Here is a 21538-nt window from a genome sequence, read left to right on the forward strand (position 1 = left end):
AATGCAGCCAGAGCCGCACTAGGCGGATTCAGATGGCTCATCTACCCCTCTTCTCGAACGCATGCAGGGGTAAGGCAGATCCCTCGTAACCAACTCGGGATGGCTGATCGACACCTGATTCCCGATCCAGAACTATATCATGACATTTGTGCTTTGAATGAATGGGTGAAAATACATCTTCGTTTGGTTTTTGATTTCAGAAAATATGCGTAATTGTTGTGCCAACTGCTTGGATTTCCAACTTTGTTGACTTAGGTACAGATAGAGCTCATTCGGGCCAGAGCCTATTTTCCGCTTATTGATATGCATTTTACATCGCATAGGTTGTTTGAAACAGCAGTGCCTAACGACCACCACCAAAGTCAGCCTTGTGGGCCACGGCCTTGCCCTTGGTCAGTTCACGAAGGGCCATGGTGGCGTACTGGCTAGAGCCAAGCTGGAACTTCAGAACGACGGCCATCTTATCGCCCTCAGTCTGAGTAGGGGCGGGCTGAGTCTCTCCTGAGTTTTGCTTCGTGGTTTCCAGATCGGTCGGGACAAATTGCTCATCGTCCTTGGTGTACAGCTTCACGTCAAAAGAGTAGTCATCATCCAGCATGCGGCTGAAGACCTTGCGGTAGCTTCCGCTGAGACTGATATCCTTCCAGGAGCGGCGCATCTTAGTTGGGTCCAAGAAGCCACCCTTCTCGCTGGCCATGAATCGGCTGTAGAAGTCCTTGACCTTGTTTTCGGGATAAATGATATCATATCCGGGTTGGGGGAGCACGATATCGAACAGAGTGTACTTGCCACTAGCAGCCTCTTCGGCAGTGAGAGCACGAGCGCGGGTAAACATGTCCTCGGCTGCAACGGCACTGTCCTCGCCCTGGGGAACAATGATAATCTCTCCATCGGCATCGACAGTTTCATCCGCAGCTTCGGCAGCAGCCGCATCTTCCTTGTCGCGGTGCTCTTGCACAATCACAAGGTCACCTTCCACCACCTTATCGCCATACAAACGCCAGCGCTCGCTAGCAGCAAAGTTCCAGATGAGGGACTGGTGCGCATGCACATACATGAGGCGCAGGTTGCGGGGAATGGTTTGCAGCGCACCCAGATAATCATTTCGGGATCGGCCGAGGTGGCGGATCAGATTTTGCTCAGCAGAGAACTTGCGGGGCAGCTTCTGTAAGGCGTCATTGACGATCTTGGGACCTCCAGTCTCGAACATGTTGATAGCCAAGGCGCGCGCCCTGTCGTCGCTGCTGATGTTTGTGTCATTGGCATCACCCTCCATCGCAGCTTGCAGGGCTTCGGGTGCATAGTGCAAGATGGCATCACAGGCACCCTTGAAATCCTCCTGCAGCATCTTGACGCCGACTGTGTCAGTGCGAGTCGAGAAAGTTCCGAAACGTTGGAGACCATAGTAGTTGAAGTAACCACGTTGACGAAGGTTCTTCAGAGAAGTGCCGACAATTTCGGAAGCCTTTGCAACCGCGGCCTTGGGATCATTGAGATCCACACCAGGAATACCCAGCTCGCGCAGAGTGATGACGAACTCATTGCCATTCAGGTCACCCAGGTCAAGTGCTTGCTTGCGGTATTCGAAATCACCAACCACGGCGTTGCGAAGGGTAGGGTTCAAACGCGCAAGGCGCTCTGCGAGCAGACGGGTAGCGCAGACGCGCTGGGCGGTCACACCGCGTCTGTCCTTGGTTCCAGCGAACTGGAAAGCCTTCGCGTTCATCTTCAGAGAGCGCGCGATGAATGACACAACTTCCATAGTGTCCTTGTTTTCCTTGTAGAGCGTGAAATGCAGGTACGGGCCACCGAGCTCTTCCCAGTTGGTGCGATTGTTGTTGGACCGACCGTTTCCACGGCCTGATCCAACCTCGCGCTTGAATCGATTCGCCGCGGCGATGATTCCCATGTTGCCTTCCGAGTCGGTAGTGGATTCGAGCTGTGACTTGAAGATGCGGCGAATGGCTTGGTGGATCTTGGTGCGCAGGTCACGGTCAGACACCTGGGCACTGACTTGGCCAAATTCGCTAGGGCGCGACTTGGGCTTAGACATGGCCTTCGCATGAAGCGCAATAATATCGGTGGCGTTTTTGGCGCCAAAGTATTCGATGAGCAGAGCATGGTCTTCTTCCGACACCTTGAATTCAGCCTCCGCCTCCGCCTCAGCGGGAGCGCCTTCGGTCTTCTCGGCCGTGTTGACATCCGATGCGGGCGCCTTGGGACCTGGGGCAGGGGGCTCGGGCTTGGAGGTGTGCGGTGCCTTGGTGTTTCGGAGGTGGACGACTTCGCCGGTGGTTGTGATCTCGTTGACCGCGAAATCAGTGTATCTGCATGCAGCAATTAGCCATGATCCTGGTTGGCAAGCCTTCACAAGTTACCTCTTCTTCAAAATACCCGCAAATCCCTCGGTGCCATTGCTCACAAACTCCGTAATTCCAACCTCGATTTCCTTTTGGGTCTGAGCATCGGCGATTGCGGCGGGCGGAACGTCGTCTGCGCCATCACCGCCGAATGAGATCCCAATGGAACCAGCATCGTCGGTCTTTTGGCGCTTGCGCGGAGATTCCACAATGTCTGGCTTCTCCATCTTGTAAAATGGCTGTGATGGTGGGGTTGGGAGGAGAAGAAGGAATGAGCATCCCGAACTTTTCCCTCCCATATTGGGCTTAGCGTGGCAGTGGGGCGATCTAGTCCCTATTCGGACAACCCTTTACACTATGTCTTGACCAGCTCTAACTACTGGCTACAGCTACTTCAGAAAAACCACAAATAAGAGTTGGAATGATTGACTGTAATGCTTTGATCAGTATATTCTATGACTTTCTTTTGCTTTGCACATATCATTTGCCATTGATAGAGTCATACTGATAAGTTCTGGCTTGGGGGTTCAACTGCCCAGGTGTACAAACAGCTCTTTGACGGAGTAAATTGAGGCTCCAGGATTAATTTAGTTATCTCTTGCTTAAAGATGTGTGGCTGGGCTTCACAAAATTGGGTGGTGGTATTAGATATAGAATCCTTCAAGGGCTGAAGTTGAGCTTGGACATCATCGCTGTCACTCCTACAGCTCACAGCTCATATTCATTGGAGGTTGTAGCCTTGGGAGCAAATGAGAAAATCAAAAAGCAAAAACAGATGTATACAACAGTGAGGCTTTGCTGGTGGTCACAAATTCAGAATGCTCTTTACGCCAACAGGGGAATATGAAGAGCAAATGGATGTACCATAATCCAATGTGCTCTGGGTGAGGAAGAGGGGAACGGGAAGAAGGTGTGTGAGAGAAAAGCTCTCCACGGCTCGCTAAATGACCACCTATCTACTCAAGCGCTTAACTGGAGCCTGGCAAAGCAGGCAGCGACAGACTCCGACAGGTCACCATCGAACACTGCCGAGAAGAAAAACACCAACTATTCACAAGCACGAAGATACCACAACTTCTTTCCTGCATACGGAGTATGGAATCGGATTCACTTCAACTGAATTCGTCCACGCCACTTCTAGCCCTCGTACGAAGTACAGGTTCGTGGGTCACATTTCAGCCCGACCACCAGTCGCATGGTCGCGCCTCCTTGCTTAATTACAAGTCATGTGGCCAAAATGGCAGCCAGAAGACCGGTGTTCAAATATCAACATGGCTGGACTTGACCCCCCATTCCAAATTGATAGTTCTAGCGGATTGCCATTCGCCCAGCCATCGAATGGCGCCCTCGGCAGTCTCCTCCACCCCAATGGAGCTCCAGTGGTCCGCAGCAAGGAACCCTGACTTGACCACAGATTCCTCCATCCAAGCCACAAGCCCGTCCCAGAATCCTTCAACGTTCAATATACACACAGCACGGTCATGAATCCCAAGTTGTTGCCATGTTGCCGTTTCCATCAACTCTTCGATTGTACCTATGCCGCCACTGAGTGCTAAAAATCCACTGCCGAGACCACCTTTTTGCACTCGAGTTGCCATCATTGACTTGCGGGTATGCATGTCCTTAACCACGGTGAAGGTTCCATATTTGACGCTGTCGGTGCGATCAATTCCAGTATTGGAGCGCTCGTAGTCGAGTAGAGCCGCAGGAATGAACCCATGGACGGCATCGGGTCCAGACAGTTCAACGCTTTATCACCATTGTCATTCCCTCATAGTACATTGCCTCCTCAGTTTGAATGCCTCTCGTGTTTGTCACTTCATTCCGAAACGTTATCTCATCGGCCTTGTTGTTTGACCGCCAGATGCGTCTATCTACAATTATCCAACCGCAGCGTCACTATAATTAAAGCCAATTTACGCCTCTGCCTCGCATAATTATGATTGACAGAAATGAATTCTCTCTTGATTTTCGCAGCGTAACTCCCATCCCCCCTTCCCAACCCCCTTCCCAACCCTAGATTGGATTCTCTTCTAGAGGTGGTAGACGGATATTCTTTCCATCACCCTTGCTGATTTCTATGCTTTCCAAGTCAATATCGTGTAGTAGGCGCATCTAAAGTGGTATCCCGATTTATCTGTTAGTCTATATACGCTCTCTTCCATAGCGTTGAACGGGCGTTATTATACAGAGGATAGTGGTTATCAACGAGGAAATATCGACTTACATTAATAGCACATTGACCATATCTGAACTGTGGATTCACCGACTTGTTATAAACATTGGCACCACAGATTCCGCAAAAGAATATCTGTATGGTATGCGAGCCGAACCGATATTCCTATTTCATATTAGTCATTGATCTTAGCAATTGTGTAGGTCAACCAAACCTTAAGAGATTCTGTCCCTTCGTGAATTTCCAGATCATCCACGAACGCAAGCAAACTGCCTGAAATGTGACAATAGCTACCTATAACATTTTTAAGTCTAGGCAACCAATCGCAAGATATTACCAGTCCACAGAGCAGCTAATATAATCTTTTAGGGGGAATTGTGTACATACAATTGCACGAGACGACTGTCAATTGTGACAGTGAAGACGGTAGTTTTACAGAGAAACACACAGCCTGACAATGGCAATTTCCCTCGTAAGAGACTTCCGTAGAATGATCCGTAGAACCCTGTGTCTTAGGATACTTAGAGGTAGGCATTGCCTAAATGTCAATTTCTGCGAAGCAGGTTTCTTTTTGCCGTACTTGAATTGTACTGGAGCAAGATCAAAATTTGAGAGTTAGGTGTAAGAAGTGCGCTAGAAGGGAATTGAATGATTGTGAAGTATATGAGTTAATTAAAGCCATGATTGAGAACCCAATTATGTATAAGCTGTGGAGCCAACATTGTTGGGGAGTGCTATTCACCATTCACCACCTGTTGAGTCTGAAAGGGATTCGGCTTGATTAATAAACCGACTTGGTGATCAAGTTAAAATGATGAGTAATCATCCCGAGCCGATGTTGTTAAACTTTAGTAGCGTGAATCAACTGAACTCTTCTCTTACATCTGCTTTCCTGTCTCTTGTTTTTCATCGTTTCAGGGCCGATGCGCGCGACGCGCGCGTCTTATAGTTTGTCTTGTAAGCCAAGCATGGTTGGGACTAAATCCAAATTTGAACTAGTGTTGTTTCGGGTACGGGCCGAGAAACAAATCGCGGGTGTTTTGAGGGGAAGCCGTTTTCGAAATCTACTTTACATGGATGATACGAAGTATTTACCCAGAAGGTCACATTACCGTGGAAAGGGAGACATCAAGCATTTCTATTACTATATGGATGCCGGATATGTCAACAACAGTAAGGCTTGTGAGCCTAGCTAGTTATGTCTGGCTACTTTAACCGCTTGCTCACGCGTTCTTCTTGGTCTTTGCTTGGCCAAGCTTGAAAATACTCGACCTGGCCTCTTCCTTGTCTAGTCCAGCCCCCTTCAACAAGGTACTATCGAATACATTCCTCGGTCCCACGGCATTCAAAAACCAAACCGTAAAGGCATTAGTACCTTTCCAAATCGAGGCACTCTTTCCACCGATAACTTCGTCTACAACTTCCCGCGCGAACTGAGCCGGCCCCATTGTCTTCGCAAGGTGAGTAGTTGTTCGTGCCTTTACAGAATCCTCCACCACGCGGTAAATACTCTCCGGCCCAAAATTGATATTGTCCGCCGACATCAATGGAGTCGATACCTCTCCCATGTACAAGGTTTTGACTTTCAGGCCAAGCGGCTGGAACTCGAGTCGAAGAGTGTCAGAGTAGGATGCTACAGCCGCTTTGCTAGCGTTGTAAGCGGAAGCGAATGGATACGGGAGGCGCGCTAGGACAGAGGCGACATTGACTATTATCGGCGAAAATTCTGCAGTCACTCCGGCGAGCAGGAGAGGGGTGAACGCAGTAGTCACTTCCATGAGGCCAAAAACGTTCGTGTTGAAGAGTGCACGCACACGGGCGGGATCTGCCTCGACGGCGGGTGCTTCATAAACTAGGTAGGGTGCGAGCAGCGTTAATCCCTGTGCGAAAACCCGCAGTCGATTAATCTGGAGATAACCTACGAGTGCCCGCATTGTTGAAAAGTACATCCAAGGAACCTCCTGTACGACGAGCGATTTCTGTCGCTAGAGTCTCGATACTTCTCGCGTCCGTTACATCGAGAGTGAGAGTCTCGATATGCTTTTCTTGTAGGTTGGCCAAAGTCTTCAGCGACCTGGCAGTCGCAAAGACGCGGAAGCCCTTAGAGGCAAATTGTAGGGCTAGGGCGTTACCGGCACCCCCTTGGGAACATCTAGTGAGTGGGTGGTTAGGTCAGGGAGTATGGAGGGAGTAGACGATCTTAGCGCACCCGGTGATCAGGATTGATCTTTGCTTTGAGTCCGACATATTGAGGTGAAACGAGGCCAATTATGAAGGACATTAACCGCACAGCACCGCCTGCTTATATATTTTACACTAGTATCAAGCACGAGGACCTCCAAAGGTATAATCTAGGATATGGGAACAAGACGGGCTGATTATTAAACAAATTACCAAGCTACAGTGACCCAGCCGATTTTGTCTCAACTCCGCCCACCGCGAATCTCCCGAGGTCCTCTGCGTCCGTCATATTCGGGTAAGTTATGTAACCGTTCCGTAGCGACTCGAACTAACTTTACAAGTCGGCAAGATAGTTGCTCCATTCCCACCGTAGATTACAGGCGGCATTCTTCAAGTTTTCCGTCATTTGCCCCTCTCGCAACCGGAAGCATGACGCGTTGATAGTTGACCCTTTCTATTAGTACAGGAGCCTGCTACTCTTCACCGTAGCCTTTCATTCGTTCGCTGCGCATCGGCACATCATGAAGGCTCTTGTTTCTAATCGCAGCATTGTCACCAGATTTGTCAACCTCGTCTGTGGCAAATCAGTCGGTGGCCAAGGGGGACAGGTCAAGGACGATGTTCCCATTCCTACAATCTCGCCCGACGAGATTTTGGTCAAAGTCAAGGCGGTCGCGTTGAATCCGACGGATTTCAAGCACCTAGACGCCATTTCTCCTCCTCACACCATCATAGGCTGCGACTATGCTGGCGTGGTCCAACAGGTCGGCAGCGCTGTCAGGTCGGGATGGACACCCGGCGATCGCGTAGCGGGCGCCGTGCACGGTGGCCTTTTTCCCGACAAGGGGGCTTTCGCCGAGTACTTGAAAGTCGACTCGGATTTGGCTTGGAAGATTCCTGATGAAATAAGCGACACGGACGCCACCACGTACGGCGTCTCAGCCGTGACTGCCATGTTGGCCCTCAATGTCCGTCATGGCCTCGCCTTCGTCCAAGGTGATGAGGCGGCTGTCAGGAATGAGGCGATCTTCATCTATGCTGGAGCTACCAGCGCTGGGCTGTTTCACATACAGATTGCAAAGGCAGCTGGGTATAGAGTTGTTACGACGGCCTCGCCGCGTTCATTCGACCTTGTCAAGGCGTACGGCGCCACCGCAGTATTTGACTACAGGTCGGCAACCGTTGCAGCAGATGTCGTCAAGGCGTATCCGAAGATCTCGAAGGCCGTCGATTGTTTCTCCGAAGGAAAATCTACTTCCGTATGTGCAGAAGTACTGAAAAACACTGGCGGTACGGTGGTAACGCTATTGCCTAACGGCAAGTCAAGCGTACCGGGCGTGGCGTACGAGATGGTGATGGCGTATACGGTTTTTGGGCACCCTTTCCAGTGGTTACCCCCAATTGGCCCAAAGTTTGAGACCAGACCGGCCGACCGCGATGCTCTTGTACGCTTTTACAAGGTCCTTCCAACAATCACACATGTCTTGAAACCGATTCCTACTGTCAAGCAAAAGGAAGGGTTTGTGGGTATTTTAGATGGATTGAACAAACTACGAACAGGCGCTGTAGCCGGGGGCAAGTTAGTAGTTTCTTTTTAAGCTTAGTATAGCGCTGCATTATACAAAGTGAGATGAATCAAAATCGAGTCAGAAAGACATAGTACCACAATCACAAGAGAGCTTGACTGCGCGCCGGTCAATTACCAATAACATTGGTCGACTTTGGGTCTTCAGAATTACCGCCACGACGTATAGAGTTGGGGGCTTCAAAATTGAAGTATTTGCCAGACCGTAAGATACCCATACAGACTAGCACTGAGGGAACCAATTGGCATGATTGGTTGACGAACTATCAAGAGTGACTGTGCCTGCGAATTAAACAATTAAACTGTTACCCTACATCATCGTCTGCGTTTTGGTAATGTGGATATATCCAATCCCGAATGATTTCAGCAAAAAGATCACCTAAGCGCTGCCGCATTTGAAGATCCATCGGTAGGTTTCCAAATCGTCAATTATGCCTCGTATTTGTGAGTTCTATGTGCCATATGTACCTCGTAAGCAGTTTTATGGAGCAAGCCGCGGCGCAATTATTGTGCCGTGCCCGGGTTAGTAACCATAGTTGAAGTAGCCTGTAGAATTCCTGCATTTAACCGATTAGTATTAGATTGATTATTTACTATAGATTATATAATCTTTTTTTAAATATAATATATTTTTTAATTATTTAAAGAAATTAATCAACTAGCTTTAAAAGAAAGAAAGTTTTTTGAAAGAAAATAATATTTAAAGTTTTAGAAATTTTTAAGTAGAAATTTAAGGATTACTGTTATAATATTAAGGAGATTTATAGTGATTTATTTATAATTATAACTATTTTTGCTCTATAGTATAAACTCTAGTTTTTTTAAGTATGGCTGAGTGGACGGGAAGCCCTGTTCTCCACACCCCGTGGTCGTATGTATTCACCTTGAAGTTAGAACACATTATGATGGCCAGGGGTCATGCAATGAGAGTAAGAGAAGGAAGAAACGTGGTGGTTCAACAAGTCGCACACAGAATATCCATGGATATTGTAAGCTCATTCAGCCTGAACCGATTTAACTATTCAGCCACGGATCTTGAAGCAGAGCTGCGGCAGTCTTCCGATCTTCTTGTCGCCATGTAATCATGCCCCTAATAAACGCCAAGAATTTGTTTTTGTCTTCGCCCTCAAGACAGCGTGGGATAAGACATGCTCACCGTCTTCATCGAAAAACTCAGAGCCTCTAACTCCTTTTTGAATGAGGTCATGGGGTGGCGGCCCTAATAGTCCGACTATTTCCGCAAGATGTGCGCGGGTAATATATTTGTCCAGAGTAGGATGCAGACCGGTGAAGAGAAGTTGACCTTGAAGAAGAAACCAGATCTGTTTTCAAAGGGATGAGCAAAAAAGCGCTAAATATAGGGCCCCATTGACGACTCACCATAACACCCAGGTTCCAAATATCAGCAGGGTAACTCCAATTCGCCATCAGCATGACCTCCGGCGATCTGTAAATTTCAGGCTGGGCATTGTGATTTCTTTCCTCTTCTCCCTGAACAGCCGATCCGAAATCACAGAGTAAGGCTCGGCCAAACTGTTTCGGGGGGTCTAAAAGACGAGAAAGATAGATGATCCTATCACCGGTGATCTTACGAGGTGATGGTTTCTTCACTTCGTCCTGAACGAACTTTTCGAGAACAGAGGTGTCGTTAAGCTCCTGCATGATATTATCCGGTTTGATATCTCCAAAATAATCAGTGGAAATCTTTTATCTTTAACTTTCAAATAAGGCGTACCTGTGTGAACGAGCTTACACTCGGTATGTATGTAATCCAATGCGAGTAGCATTTGCTTTATTGCAGATTTTAAGATGTCGACCTCCAAGCGAGCATGCGGCATGACGTAGTGGAGATCATGCAAACTCTCCCAAAGAGGCTTTTGAACAAGGCAATGGTGGTCTCCACCCGGTCGGGATAGTGTGAACGAATCCAGGGCCTCCCTCACATGTTCGCGCCCGGGATGTTGCGAGTTTTTGGAGAGTTGTTTGTAGATTTCGAACTCGTTCTTGTTATCTTCATCGCCAGTGTAGACTTTTAAAGCAACGTAACGACGATCCCTGATCTATGAGCATAAAGGATAGTGAGTGACATCAAAGGCAGACTCACCTCATGTCCCGAGCGAGCCAAACCGTCGACGAAACCCCGAACCCAAGCTTACCAACGACTTGATACCGAGAATTTAGGACATCACCGATCACCATGGGATGTTAATCACCACTGGAAAATCCTTCACTTTCCTCCTCTTCGACGGAGGGTTCTTCGATAATATCAAAGCCGTTGTTGGGAAATACAATCACAGGCCAGGGGGCCGCTGAAAGAGGCTCTTCAGTCATACCCGCAGGGGACTCATCTGTTGATTTGAATCGGGGGATGTATGCAGGATGAGTTCGTGTACAGAGTATGCGTCAACCAAAGAGCAGTGAGTACTCCCAGGCCCACCTGGGAATCAAAGGGTTGTGGGCCCAGTCTCCCCCGCACGGGAGCCCATTAATGACCATACAATGCAAACATGCCAATATATCGTGCCTGGATCTCCGTAATCTACAAGCCGTGTTTGACAAAGTACAGATTGTAGACTCGACGATTAGTTAGAAAGATAGTGAGAAGAATAGTTAGATGGATAATTAGAAGGATAGTTGAAAAGATAGTTGAAAAGATAATTGAAAGAAGATCCTGGAGGTGATGATAGCTCTCTTCTGTGACCAATTCCAAGGGTTTTTGCAAGCAAGTATTATCCTCTTTTTGACTGTCTATTGGGCCACGCGTGAGCGCGGCACTAAGGCTTGTCAATACGAAGTTTCCAGGATTATTTGAGTATTCAGATTACCGTCTGAGCTAGGATATAAGTGCGCATAAGAAGGGTCCACCTTGATGTATTTTCAAATTGTTACCATCGCGGCTTCTCCCTATCAGAGCCTTAAAGACCCATTTGAATCTCTCACATTTCATTAACCCTAGGGATTTTAAGACAGCCCTGGGGAAAGCCACGCCTCCGATGATCGCACAGCATGCGCTTACCTCAGATCGGAGAACTTATGCAAGGGGCGGACCAGTTTGAAAGCGGCGATCCTTGCACTCTACAAATCTCAGAAGCTCAACCATATGTGGTTCCAAGATTCAAGTAGAGCTAGCACCAACGGATAGCCTGAGTGAGTAGAATATAGGTACTAGAAAGGCACCCATGGATGTAGCCCATGGATCAGAACACTGAGAGCTTTGCAGAGTAGGTAGGCAGCATGGGACCTTGAAAAAGGCAACCATAAAGGGCCTTTACATGTGTCTGGTCACCATGTACGGCCAGCCACAACGCATGGTGATGTTTGAAGACTTGAGACATTTGATGCCCACAGACAGTAATGTTCCGATGCATCAGGACTAGACCGTCCGAAAATTCGGACCCAGGCGATTCACGGTAGCGACCACTTCCAAGGGTTTCGATGATGAAACAGACAGTTCATTCTGATTTCAGTCACCAGCGGTCTGAGCGGGCCGGACGTGTCAACATTGGAAGATATCATGTCAGTTGGTGGGTTCTGTGAAGGTCAAATCCGAGATATAAAACAAGGCTGGTCGCCCAGTATCATCGTCACTAATCCTCAGAGCACTGAAAAACCACAGCAACTCCTGCCCCTGACTAAAGACTTTCGGTAACATTGCCTTGTTGTTTGAAGGCTATGATGAAGGACAACACTGACTGACAAAACGATGTAGTTTGATCTAAAGCACAAGATGAAGAGCAACATTATTTTTGCTCTTTTCAGCATGGCTCTTGTCGCCGTTGCCGCCCCGACCGGTGAGCTAGCAGACCTTTTCTGTTCGTCACGCGAGCAACAACCAGATTATTTCTCCTGCTAATTTTTTATCACAGGCAATAATGGCGGTGGTGACAAAGGTGTTGGTCTCGGTGCGGGCCTCGGTGATGGCATAGCCTCCGCTCTGGGCGGTGGGGGCGGCGGTGGCGGCTCCATTGGCGATGGGATTGGCGGCGGTTTTGGGGGAGGCTTTGGTGGGGCGACGGGAGCCGGCGCTGGTGCAGGTCTCGGCGCTGGACTGGGAGAGGACGATGAGTATGATGATTGAACATACATTGGGTTGGAAGCCTCCTTGTGATTGGGCTATCCGCGAATTTCGCTCGAATTCTAAACTGTTGGAAACATTGAAATGGTTATGGTGCTGGAAATGGCGAGGAATATCAAATTGAAGTTGCATTGAGAGATATGAACTGAGACTGTTTTCTATGATTCAGAGCTTTCTTTGCTACATCCACTCACCGGTGTATATTTTGAATTCCTCGTAGATTCCGAGCTCTCATCCACTGCTTTTGGCCGCTGTGCGACTAACACATGCACAGGTAGATTTCGTCATTCCTCTACTCGATGAGCTCAATCATCCTGGCTACAACGAGTCGGGTATCTCGGAGTTTCGGTGTGGGGCCAATAGCCAGCTGCTCAACCGGTACTCCGTAGTATGTGAAAAATCGGCTTTTCACCAGTCAGACGCGCGTATTTGATCTGCATATCTGGTCATCACCAGGGCAACGAGTCTCACATTGCCTCGATGGAGAGATCATCTCCACGCCCAAGTTCACTTCTTGGCACAATCCCATAGAAGGAGTTCGGAAAAGCAACAGACGAAATCACCGGCGAAAATCAGGAAAATATTTACGCCTCAATCACTCACTCCTACCCCTGCATCAACCTAAAATGGCCATCAACCGAAATGTCATCATCTTTGGTGCAACAGGCGATGTTGGCTCTGCGGCAGCGCTGCAAGCTCACCAAGAAGGCGCCAACGTCACTCTCGCCGTCCGAGACACCACCAAGCCAATCCCAAAGTTGAGTAGCTACACGTTCAACAAGATCGCAGCGGACCTCACCAAGCCTGAAACCGTCGAAGCTGCCGTGCGCAAATCCGGTGCCACGGTGGCTTTTATATACGTTGTCGGGGACGGCAAAATGCGAGACAGTCTACGGGCCCTTCGAGACGGCGGTATCGAGAATGTCGTCTTCCTGAGCAGCTTCACTGTCGTGGGTGATATTCGCTCCACGCCATCTTCCGACTTCATCGCCTTCCGTCACGCGCAAGTGGAGATTGAGCTCGAGGAGGTGTTTGGGCAGGAGAATTTTGTTGCGATCCGCCCGGCTTATTTCTCGAGCAATTCGCTGGCATCTAAACAGGGTATCATCGAAGGAAAAGTCGAGCTACCCAATCCTGATGCCGAGTTTGATTTTATTTCCCCGGATGATGTGGGACGCGTCTCCGGCAAAATCCTCGCACATGGTGGCCCAGAGCATGTTGTAGGGATCGTTGGACGGGAGAGACTGGCTCTGAAAGACGCGATGGGGGTGATTGGCAGTGTTCTGGGAAAATCTATTCAAGTTGTCAGAATTGGAGAGGAAGACGCGTTGAAGCAGATGTGTGATATTGGAATTCCTCCGCCAGTTGCCGCTTGGATGGTCCATGACGCGGTGCACGACGCAGGAAAGTCCCTTCGTGCAGCCGAATACCCGGAAGCGTTGGGTAATGTCCTGAAGTACACAGGAAATGCTGCGCTCAGTCTTGAGCAGTGGGTTAGGGAAAACAGACAAAGGTTTGAGCCTTGATAGCTCATGTCAACAAAGTAGCTCAAGTTGCATCTTTGCATGACCTCGGGGACTTGTTTGTCGATATAGCCGAAGCTGACCGCGCGGGTTGGTACAAGTGCTATCAGTTCGACTGGGGTCAGTTCTAGTAATTCAGACAATCAAGCTGGACTGGGTGTTCAATTCAAACTCTCCCACGCTCATGGGGAGACAGTGGAGAAGCGCTCTCTGTCGGGTGATAGATAATCCGATCGAGATTAGTAAGCAGTTGCACAGCGCCCAGTGTAGCTCAGTTAGAGTTGCTTGGAAGCGACCAGATGAGTGTGGGTGAGTATTGTTGAAGCGATGGTAGCAGTCATCAATACATAGGTCGACAGCGGTACGGCAATTCTGGGCTTGGTCCACGGGTGTTGGTGCCAACGTTGTTGAGGAGAATGAGGACCTTGCGGGCATTGCGGGTGAGGACCTTGGGGGTGAGGACCTTGTGGACGAATTCCCCTTTGACCAATAAACGTGGAAAGCGTCTGACTCTTAGGCGTTCTCTTGATGCTTAATTAACTTTATTTTGACCTCTGCCTGTCATTTCGATCCTATCGTGTCCCCAAATATAAGTGTTCCCAGGTTTATATCCTTTAGAACACCCAAATCGGCCCTTTACAGTTCCTGGAAAATGTCATTAGGGTCCTCGAGCGTCTTTGCAATTGTCATTTAGTTTCACTGTGCACACGGGGTGTGGTAGAGTACAAGACTGACGGTTGGTGTCAGGCCCTTTCGCCGTGTCTTCACTTCGGAACGTCGGAGTGATTTATCTCCACACCCACAAAATTCTCAGGGATTGAGCCAAGCAGAACTCCGCAGGAATCTAAGTATACTTCCACCTAACGATGGTGTATAAAAATGTTTTTGCGCATGTCTACCTTCAAACATCAATATCTTCTAATCTAAAGGTGTAGCAGATAGGCCGGTGAAGTGCCCCAACTCTGATCATGACTGAAGTGTCTTATCGCTATCTTTCAAATAGCCGTCAGCCTTGAGAGCCAAGACTCGGGGGCAAGTTTACCATATTTTTTGGCGAGCCAGACTTCCGAGTTTAGTGAGTGAATACCATTGACTAGCTTGTAGATTTCTGACCTTGAGAGTACAAGAACAGCATTTCAAGAGAAAACAACCCTTGGATTATGATGGATTTCAAGGATTTCAACAACGTGGATGAAGGATTTGGTTTTGCTAGGATTCTGGCACCTTCGGTGGCCAATACGAGTTTAAGCCAGCCAGCGCACACTGATCGAACAACCCACTTCCGAGCCCTGGGAATTTACTTTGAGAAAGAATGCATTATAGTATGATCAGACTGGAATCACGGAACTCAAATTGCCTGCAGGGCATGACTTCGACAAGATAGCAACGCCAACGGAATTGAAGATGCTTAATGACAACCATACGGGAGGAGATTGCACCAATAACTTGCCAGAGTTTCAAGAAGCTCGTCTGACCACTCCACTCACAATACTCCCGCGGACCGATTTTCGCTAACCCAATAGCTGAATTGACTCACCCCCTGGTCTTTTCCTTTTTGTCCTTTTCCCAACCTGCCTACCTGCCCCCTTTTACTTCCTCTCTTCCCCATCAACACTGCTATTTCTTCCAAATATGGGCTTACATTTGACTCAATCCCAGCGGCTCCAGCTGGTGATCTCCATCTCTTTTTGCTTCTTCATCGCAGAGATCTCCGGTATGATCACAGAACCCTTCCATTAACATACACGTGTTGACAATTATCTACCTAGTTGGATTCTATACAAGATCTCTAGCTCTTGTAGCAGATGCATTCCACTATGTACAGTCATCTTTGTCTTGTTCAAATTTTTCATTCGCTAATCCTTTCCAGCTGAACGACTTGATTGGTTTTATCGTTGCGTTTGCTGCTCTGAAGGTAAGAAATATGTTCCAAAGTCTTTGAGGCTTGCCTCTCACGAAAAGCAGATCTCGGCAAACAAAGACTCTCCGCATGACCTTTCCTTTGGCTGGCAGCGCTCTCGACTTCTCGGTGCCTTCTTCAACGGCGTTTTCCTTCTCGCATTGGGCGTCAGTATTTTCCTGCAATCTATAGAGCGATTTGTCTCTGTTCAGGGTGTGTGGTGTATCCGTCGACAACATGTGATCTTGCTAATAAAGTCGCAGTTGTGGAACAGCCAAAACTTGTGCTCATCATTGGTTGCGTCGGCCTGGCTCTCAATATTATCAGCGCCTCGTTCCTGCATGGTATGACCTCAAGGATCATATTTACTTTCCAGTCCACTAAAATACGCGATTCCCAAGACCACGGTCACTCGCACGATCATTCCCACGGCAACGACGCCGGTGCTTCGAATTTTACACAGCGATCTGGCAACGCAGAAAGTGGCACAGAGCAGGTTAGTTAAGATTCTGCCCCAGTGTACTGGATGTTTACCCCTTTGGAAACAGACTTTTGTCTTACACGATAATCATCGTCACAATGATCAGCCACCATCGAAGACTGGGTATGATCTTGGCATGCTGGGTGTCTTGATTCATGTCATAGGTGATGCTGCAAACAATGTCGGTGTCATCATCTCGGCCCTAATAATCTGGCTCACTACGTCCCCCGCGCGCTACTACGCAGACCCTGCTGTCAGCATGGCTATCGCTCTTGTTATCCTCACAACTTCACTCCCCCTGGGTTTGTAACCCCTAGGAATCTAAATTCATACTACATGCTGACCCGTTCACTATGCAGTGAGAAACTCGGGTAAAATACTACTTGAAAGTGTCCCGAAGGGTATCAATCTCGAAGACATTAAACACGATCTCGAAACAGTATGTTCTCGCTTGTCCCCTTCAGTACTGAGCTAATGCCAGCTCTCAATCCCAGATCCCTGGTGTTTTGTCCATCCACGAACTCCACGTCTGGCGCCTCAACCAGGAGAAGGCGTTGGCATCAGTTCACGTCACTATTTCTAAGAAAACGATTCCCGAGTTTGTGCAGATAGCTAACACCATGAATGAGTGCTTTCATAGCTATGGCGTTCATTCAGCTACCGTGCAGCCGGAGCTTGGGTCAAACTCTCCGTCGGCGATCTCGTCCGGTGTTGATAACTCAAGCGATTGGTCGAATTTATGCCAAGTCAAGTGCAGTACCTCATGTGAGGTATTGACATGCTGCGGCTAGCTTTTCAGGGAACGTATCTTCGACTGGAAATCCTTACGTGGGCACAAAGACCTTTGGCACTTTCAGGTGGAGGATATCAGAGAAGAGTCAATCAGTTGGAAGTTTACTATGTAGAACATGCAGAGCCCCATCTGGCAGGTGTACATAATGAGAGTTAGCAAGGGGCTCTACCACACCTAGGCATCACACCCATTTTTCCCGGCTAACCAGTCCACTCCAGACATGTCACCCAGTGATCAAATATCCTAGGGTCACAGATGCCAAGGCGTCCAAGTAGGAGTTGATGTGGCTTTGGAGATGTGCTGTCACCAACAACGTCGCTTTTACGAACTGATCCTGGTATAGGCTTGCGTGTACACATGTGATAGGCAGGGTTTGATGAGGCGATGATGCTTTGGCTGCTTAGAGCCACTTTCAAGGTTTTGTCTCCGCGATGAATTGGAATCTCAGGCTAAGCGCTGTTGGTTGCCCCGCCCTTGCCGCCCTTGCTAGTTCACGCTGCTCACAAAATCTATGGATGCGACCGTTACCAGGACGAGTGACCTTACGACCAGAAAAGTTTTAAATAGCCCGTTACAAGTCAGAGTTTGGTTTTTCTTCTCCAAGTTCCATTTCAACAGCCCAGCATGTAGGTATTCATGCATTTCCTAACGCCCCTTCCACTGATAACGCAAACTGACATGGTGATATTTAGGTCTGATTCATCCAACGCTTCGATAAATGACCGGATTCATCAAGCAAAGTCTTCCATCGAGGAAATATGTTCTACTGAAGGTGTTCCTGGAATTTCAGTTGGAGTCCTACACCAGGGCAGCTTTGTGCACACCGACACCTTGGGATTTCAAGGTGTTCCCAACGCCATCCCTACGAAGTCAGACACACAATATGGAGTCAGCTCGCTAACCAAAGCCAAGATTTCCGCCGGCATTGGCAAGTTAGTGGAAGATGGCAAATTTGAATGGAAAACCCCTGTGCGGCAGCTTTTGCCTAGCTTTTCCCACCAAGACAGTCAATTTGCCGAGGAGGTAACAATCGCGGATTTTCTCGCTCATCGTTCTGGACTTTCGCATGGAGCTGCAATAAATCTTGTATTTCATGGTGGTGGCGAGATGTTATTACCAAAAGACTCTTTGCTGGACATAGTTCACAACGTTCCTCGTGTGGCTAAGATTGGAGAGACCTGGATATGGTTTGTCTGGGGATACTCTATCGCTGGACTTGTCATCGAGGAGGTGACAAAATTGCCGCTTCATCAATATTTGCAAGAAGAAGTGTTCCGCCCTATTGGTATGGATCGTACCACTCTTCGACCATCCTTTGAAGATGCCAATATCTCCAAGGCATATGCATCCATGGAGAATAGTGATACCCATGAGCTGCACAGCAGACAGCCGTTTGCTGAAACAGTTTTCGAAGCATCGGGCGGCGCCTACTCTACCGTGAACGACCTTCTGAGGTGGTCGAAAGCGATTTTGGATGCAGGTCAGGACCAAGAGATTGAAACACCCAAAAACTCAATTTTGAAACAGGTTCCTGAAATCCTGCAACCTCAAATTCCTATCGACAATAAGGTGCTTCCGGGACAATCTTATGGCTTTGGCTGGGTGCGAGCGCATCTCCCAGGCGTGGTGGGAATACTCGGTGACAATCTGGATCTATGGGGAACCCCAAATCTACCCGTGCTGGGAGGTGGGGGCCAGTCTCGACAGATTATATATCACCAAGGCGCGACATTGGGCTATCTGTCTTTCCTCGCCTTGTTCCCAGAGACGCATTCGGCAGTCGTCGTTCTCGCCAACGCCACTGCTATGAGTGACGTCGCCGAGTGGGTTGGTCGCGTTCTCATCGAAGCACTATTTGACTCTCAACCCCGGACAGATTATGTCAAACTGTCCAGAGAGGGAAAGTATCGGAAACTCAAACTTTTTGAAGACATGCAGGCCAGTTTGGCAAAGGAACGTGCGCCCGAAACAAGGCCGCTGTCGCTCGATGCATATGTGGGCAAATATGCGAACCAGACTCACAAATTTGTCCTGGAAATTTCTTTTGACCCCGATGATAGCGACTCTCTTGTTTTTTCGTTTCAATCTCTACCTTCACAGCGCTACAGACTTCGTCATTTGCGGGACAATGTCTTTGAATGGGCCCTGGGTCACGACGAGGGGAAACGAAGAGGAAGATACCCATTTGTCGATGCGTCATACTTCAAGTTTTCATTCGAAGTGAGCTCGAGAAATCGGGTTCATCAAATTATCTGGGACATGGACGAGATTCCTCAGTCGGGTGGGGTCATATTTTCACGTTTGGATGAGCAGGAGTTGCGAGAAGGTTCTGAGTAGGATTCATCGTCTGAAAAACTACTCAGATTCGGTGAATTTTGGCTTCATTTGCAATGAATCAATTTCGAGACAAACTGAAGTAAATCTTAGATCTGGATTGATTCTGGCTGAATACTCTTTGTTGCATTATCCTTTCCCTGCAATAAACTGCGTTACGCTTCTCTATTGTAAACCTCGATAGCAGGCTACGTCCACCCGGGCAAGGCAGCTTCAAATCCTGTTTCTGACCACAAATATGCAGAGACAACTATTTTGAGACCGAAATGTTGAAGACTTATGAGTAAGTGCATAAATGCGTACGATGAAAGTTTGACTCTTGAGCTCTCCGAATTGATCTTTGTCCGAAATTAGATCGGCGGGGTGTTCTTAGTGCTCAGCTAGGCACCTCTTCCCGCCCAACTTGCTTTCGACCACATTTTGGTTTTCTTTTCTTTGCAACTACGACTTAAAAGGCCATTTAAGACACACACTTAGTTTGAAATGGATTCTATGGCTCCTTTAGAATTACTCCCTCCCGAAATCCGGCGGTATCTTCTCGCCATGCTGGAGTTTGAGGGATTAAAGAACCTCATCCACGCCTCTCCTATCTACCATCGACAATATCTGTTGGACCGTAATTGGTTCTTATCGAAATGTCTTGACAAAGCTTTGTGTGGCGCGACCATCGAAGCCGGTCTCGTTTACCGATCTGGCTCTGTCAGCTTTGCGGATGCGCGAACTCGGGATGTTGTTTACGAGGTGCTCAAGTCGTACCAAGAGCGCCGAAAACTACCAAAAAACTCGATTCTCGATGGAAAGCTCACTTTGGATGACCTTGCCTGCATTGCCGCTTTCCATTACTCGGTTGTCGTTCCTATGGTCAGCCGATACACGATCTGGGCTCTGGAAAACCTCTCCAAACAACCAGAGTCATTGCTCACATACCCTTTGGATTCTCTTAGTGATAGTGAAGAGATAAGGATTACCCGAGCTCTTTATCGCTTTCAGATGTGGTGCAACCTTTTTGGAATTGGACCTCATGGAAAGGTCTGGTCACCAAGGTCTGCTTTCAGCTCTATCGATATCCTTAAGGCACTTGCAGGTTGCTTTGAACCTTGGGAGGTCGAAGAGATTGTTTGTATTTTTCGCTTTTCCGAGGCACACTTTCAACAAACTTTCGACCAAATCAGCTGGGACGTGAACCAAGAGAATCCCAAGTTTGACGGGCAAAGACCGCCCACTCCCGACGGCGCGTTTGATCTTATATCATTTGGTGCGCTGAACCATATATCGACCTCCGGAATGATCATGAGCTAACAGTCATAACCACGAATACAGGGGATTCATTCCTGATAGGAACAATTTCACAGGGACTCGAGCTATTATACAAGGTCGCTTTCCGGGTCCAAGATCATTCTGAACTGGTCTCAATCATGCAGTCCAAGCTCACCCTCCACTCATGGTTCCTTGGGGAAGGTGTCTTAGGCAGCGGGGCGCAGATCGCGCGACGTGGCGAAGCACCTTCTGACCAAGACTTGAAAGAGCAGCAACGCGTCCCACTGCCCTTCCGGGGCGATCAATTTCAAGAGCCATATGGTGAATATCCTCCGTTTGCATGGACATTTATGTGGAAAGAGACCTACAGCAACATCACCGGACATTGGTTGACAGAAACCATGGGTGAAAATGGGCCCCAGCATTGGGGATACGTTTTCTGGGATGAGCGACGACTACGGAGCTCGGATGCAATCGACGTTTTGATAGGACAAATTGCGGCAGATTGGGGGGAAGAGGATCTGCGAGATCATGTTTACTAGAGGGGGCGTCCAAGATTCAAATTCAAGGCAAACTCAACGTAGCAAGTGAAGCTGCCTTCGTCCACAAGCCCTCAAATTGGGTCTTACCTGAGACTCTATTCACAAGCCGCCCGAAGCATGAAGCTTGAATTGTGACTGCTGCACAGCGGGCTTGTGTTCCCTGTGGCTGGAGGGAGGGACCTCCGCACCAACCCCCCGGCCTCACCCGGAAATGGGCGGGGGTTGGGGCCGATTTTCGCCCACCGATGGGCCACGGGCAGGGGGAAAGAGCCGATTGGGTTGTCTTGTAGAGAGATGTGGGTCATGGTCATCCAACAAACGGCGCCGGGGT

At 48.5% G+C, this 21538-nt stretch overlaps 11 protein-coding genes across 11 annotated transcripts; 6 read left to right on the forward strand and 5 right to left on the reverse strand.

Moving 5' to 3' along the window:
- Positions 1-343: 343 nt before the first annotated feature.
- N7506_006822 (pseudouridine synthase PUS7) lies at positions 344-2587 on the reverse strand (the record flags this gene model as incomplete). The annotated part of the gene is made up of 2 exons (XM_056956115.1): positions 344-2327; positions 2379-2587. 2 exons carry the CDS (start codon positions 2585-2587, stop codon positions 344-346), a joined length of 2193 nt encoding a protein of 730 aa, XP_056810449.1.
- A 1032-nt stretch (positions 2588-3619) lies between these two features.
- Positions 3620-4607, reverse strand: N7506_006823 (LOG family protein; the record flags this gene model as incomplete). The annotated part of the gene is made up of 2 exons (XM_056956116.1): positions 3620-4109; positions 4588-4607. The coding sequence occupies 2 exons, from the start codon at positions 4605-4607 to the stop codon at positions 3620-3622; spliced, it is 510 nt and encodes a 169-aa protein (XP_056810450.1).
- A 15-nt stretch (positions 4608-4622) lies between these two features.
- Positions 4623-4830, reverse strand: N7506_006824 (uncharacterized protein; the record flags this gene model as incomplete). Its single annotated transcript, XM_056956117.1, has 2 exons — positions 4751-4830; positions 4623-4701 (listed from the first exon to the last, which is right to left on the reverse strand). The coding sequence occupies exons 1-2, from the start codon at positions 4786-4788 to the stop codon at positions 4623-4625; spliced, it is 117 nt and encodes a 38-aa protein (XP_056810451.1). The 5' UTR covers positions 4789-4830.
- A 929-nt stretch (positions 4831-5759) lies between these two features.
- Positions 5760-6783, reverse strand: N7506_006825 (uncharacterized protein; the record flags this gene model as incomplete). The annotated part of the gene is made up of 3 exons (XM_056956118.1): positions 5760-6388; positions 6459-6688; positions 6746-6783. 3 exons carry the CDS (start codon positions 6781-6783, stop codon positions 5760-5762), a joined length of 897 nt encoding a protein of 298 aa, XP_056810452.1.
- Positions 6784-7238: 455 nt separating this feature from the next.
- N7506_006826 (zinc-binding alcohol dehydrogenase family protein) lies at positions 7239-8315 on the forward strand (the record flags this gene model as incomplete). The annotated part of the gene is made up of 1 exon (XM_056956119.1): positions 7239-8315. One exon carries the CDS (start codon positions 7239-7241, stop codon positions 8313-8315), a length of 1077 nt encoding a protein of 358 aa, XP_056810453.1.
- A 1001-nt stretch (positions 8316-9316) lies between these two features.
- N7506_006827 (protein kinase domain protein) lies at positions 9317-10501 on the reverse strand (the record flags this gene model as incomplete). Its single annotated transcript, XM_056956120.1, has 5 exons — positions 9317-9369; positions 9459-9624; positions 9683-9984; positions 10038-10357; positions 10407-10501. The coding sequence occupies 5 exons, from the start codon at positions 10499-10501 to the stop codon at positions 9317-9319; spliced, it is 936 nt and encodes a 311-aa protein (XP_056810454.1).
- Positions 10502-12029: 1528 nt separating this feature from the next.
- Positions 12030-12380, forward strand: N7506_006828 (uncharacterized protein; the record flags this gene model as incomplete). The annotated part of the gene is made up of 2 exons (XM_056956121.1): positions 12030-12114; positions 12169-12380. The coding sequence occupies 2 exons, from the start codon at positions 12030-12032 to the stop codon at positions 12378-12380; spliced, it is 297 nt and encodes a 98-aa protein (XP_056810455.1).
- Positions 12381-13003: 623 nt separating this feature from the next.
- On the forward strand, positions 13004-13903 carry N7506_006829 (NmrA-like family protein; the record flags this gene model as incomplete). The annotated part of the gene is made up of 1 exon (XM_056956122.1): positions 13004-13903. One exon carries the CDS (start codon positions 13004-13006, stop codon positions 13901-13903), a length of 900 nt encoding a protein of 299 aa, XP_056810456.1.
- Positions 13904-15532: 1629 nt separating this feature from the next.
- On the forward strand, positions 15533-16996 carry N7506_006830 (cation diffusion facilitator family transporter; the record flags this gene model as incomplete). Its single annotated transcript, XM_056956123.1, has 10 exons — positions 15533-15614; positions 15670-15719; positions 15771-15815; positions 15866-16013; positions 16064-16144; positions 16202-16296; positions 16349-16583; positions 16641-16720; positions 16776-16879; positions 16939-16996. The coding sequence occupies 10 exons, from the start codon at positions 15533-15535 to the stop codon at positions 16994-16996; spliced, it is 978 nt and encodes a 325-aa protein (XP_056810457.1).
- Positions 16997-17752: 756 nt separating this feature from the next.
- Positions 17753-19411, forward strand: N7506_006831 (Peptidase S12 Pab87-related C-terminal; the record flags this gene model as incomplete). Its single annotated transcript, XM_056956124.1, has 1 exon — positions 17753-19411. The coding sequence occupies one exon, from the start codon at positions 17753-17755 to the stop codon at positions 19409-19411; it is 1659 nt and encodes a 552-aa protein (XP_056810458.1).
- Positions 19412-19891: 480 nt separating this feature from the next.
- N7506_006832 (uncharacterized protein) lies at positions 19892-21207 on the forward strand (the record flags this gene model as incomplete). Its single annotated transcript, XM_056956125.1, has 2 exons — positions 19892-20663; positions 20729-21207. 2 exons carry the CDS (start codon positions 19892-19894, stop codon positions 21205-21207), a joined length of 1251 nt encoding a protein of 416 aa, XP_056810459.1.
- Between the last annotated feature and the right edge of the window lie 331 nt (positions 21208-21538).

Source organism: Penicillium brevicompactum (assembly GCF_028827555.1).
Source record: "Penicillium brevicompactum strain IBT 35665 chromosome Unknown utg000005l_segment0_segment0, whole genome shotgun sequence".
In the NCBI taxonomy this organism is placed as follows: domain Eukaryota; kingdom Fungi; phylum Ascomycota; class Eurotiomycetes; order Eurotiales; family Aspergillaceae; genus Penicillium; species Penicillium brevicompactum.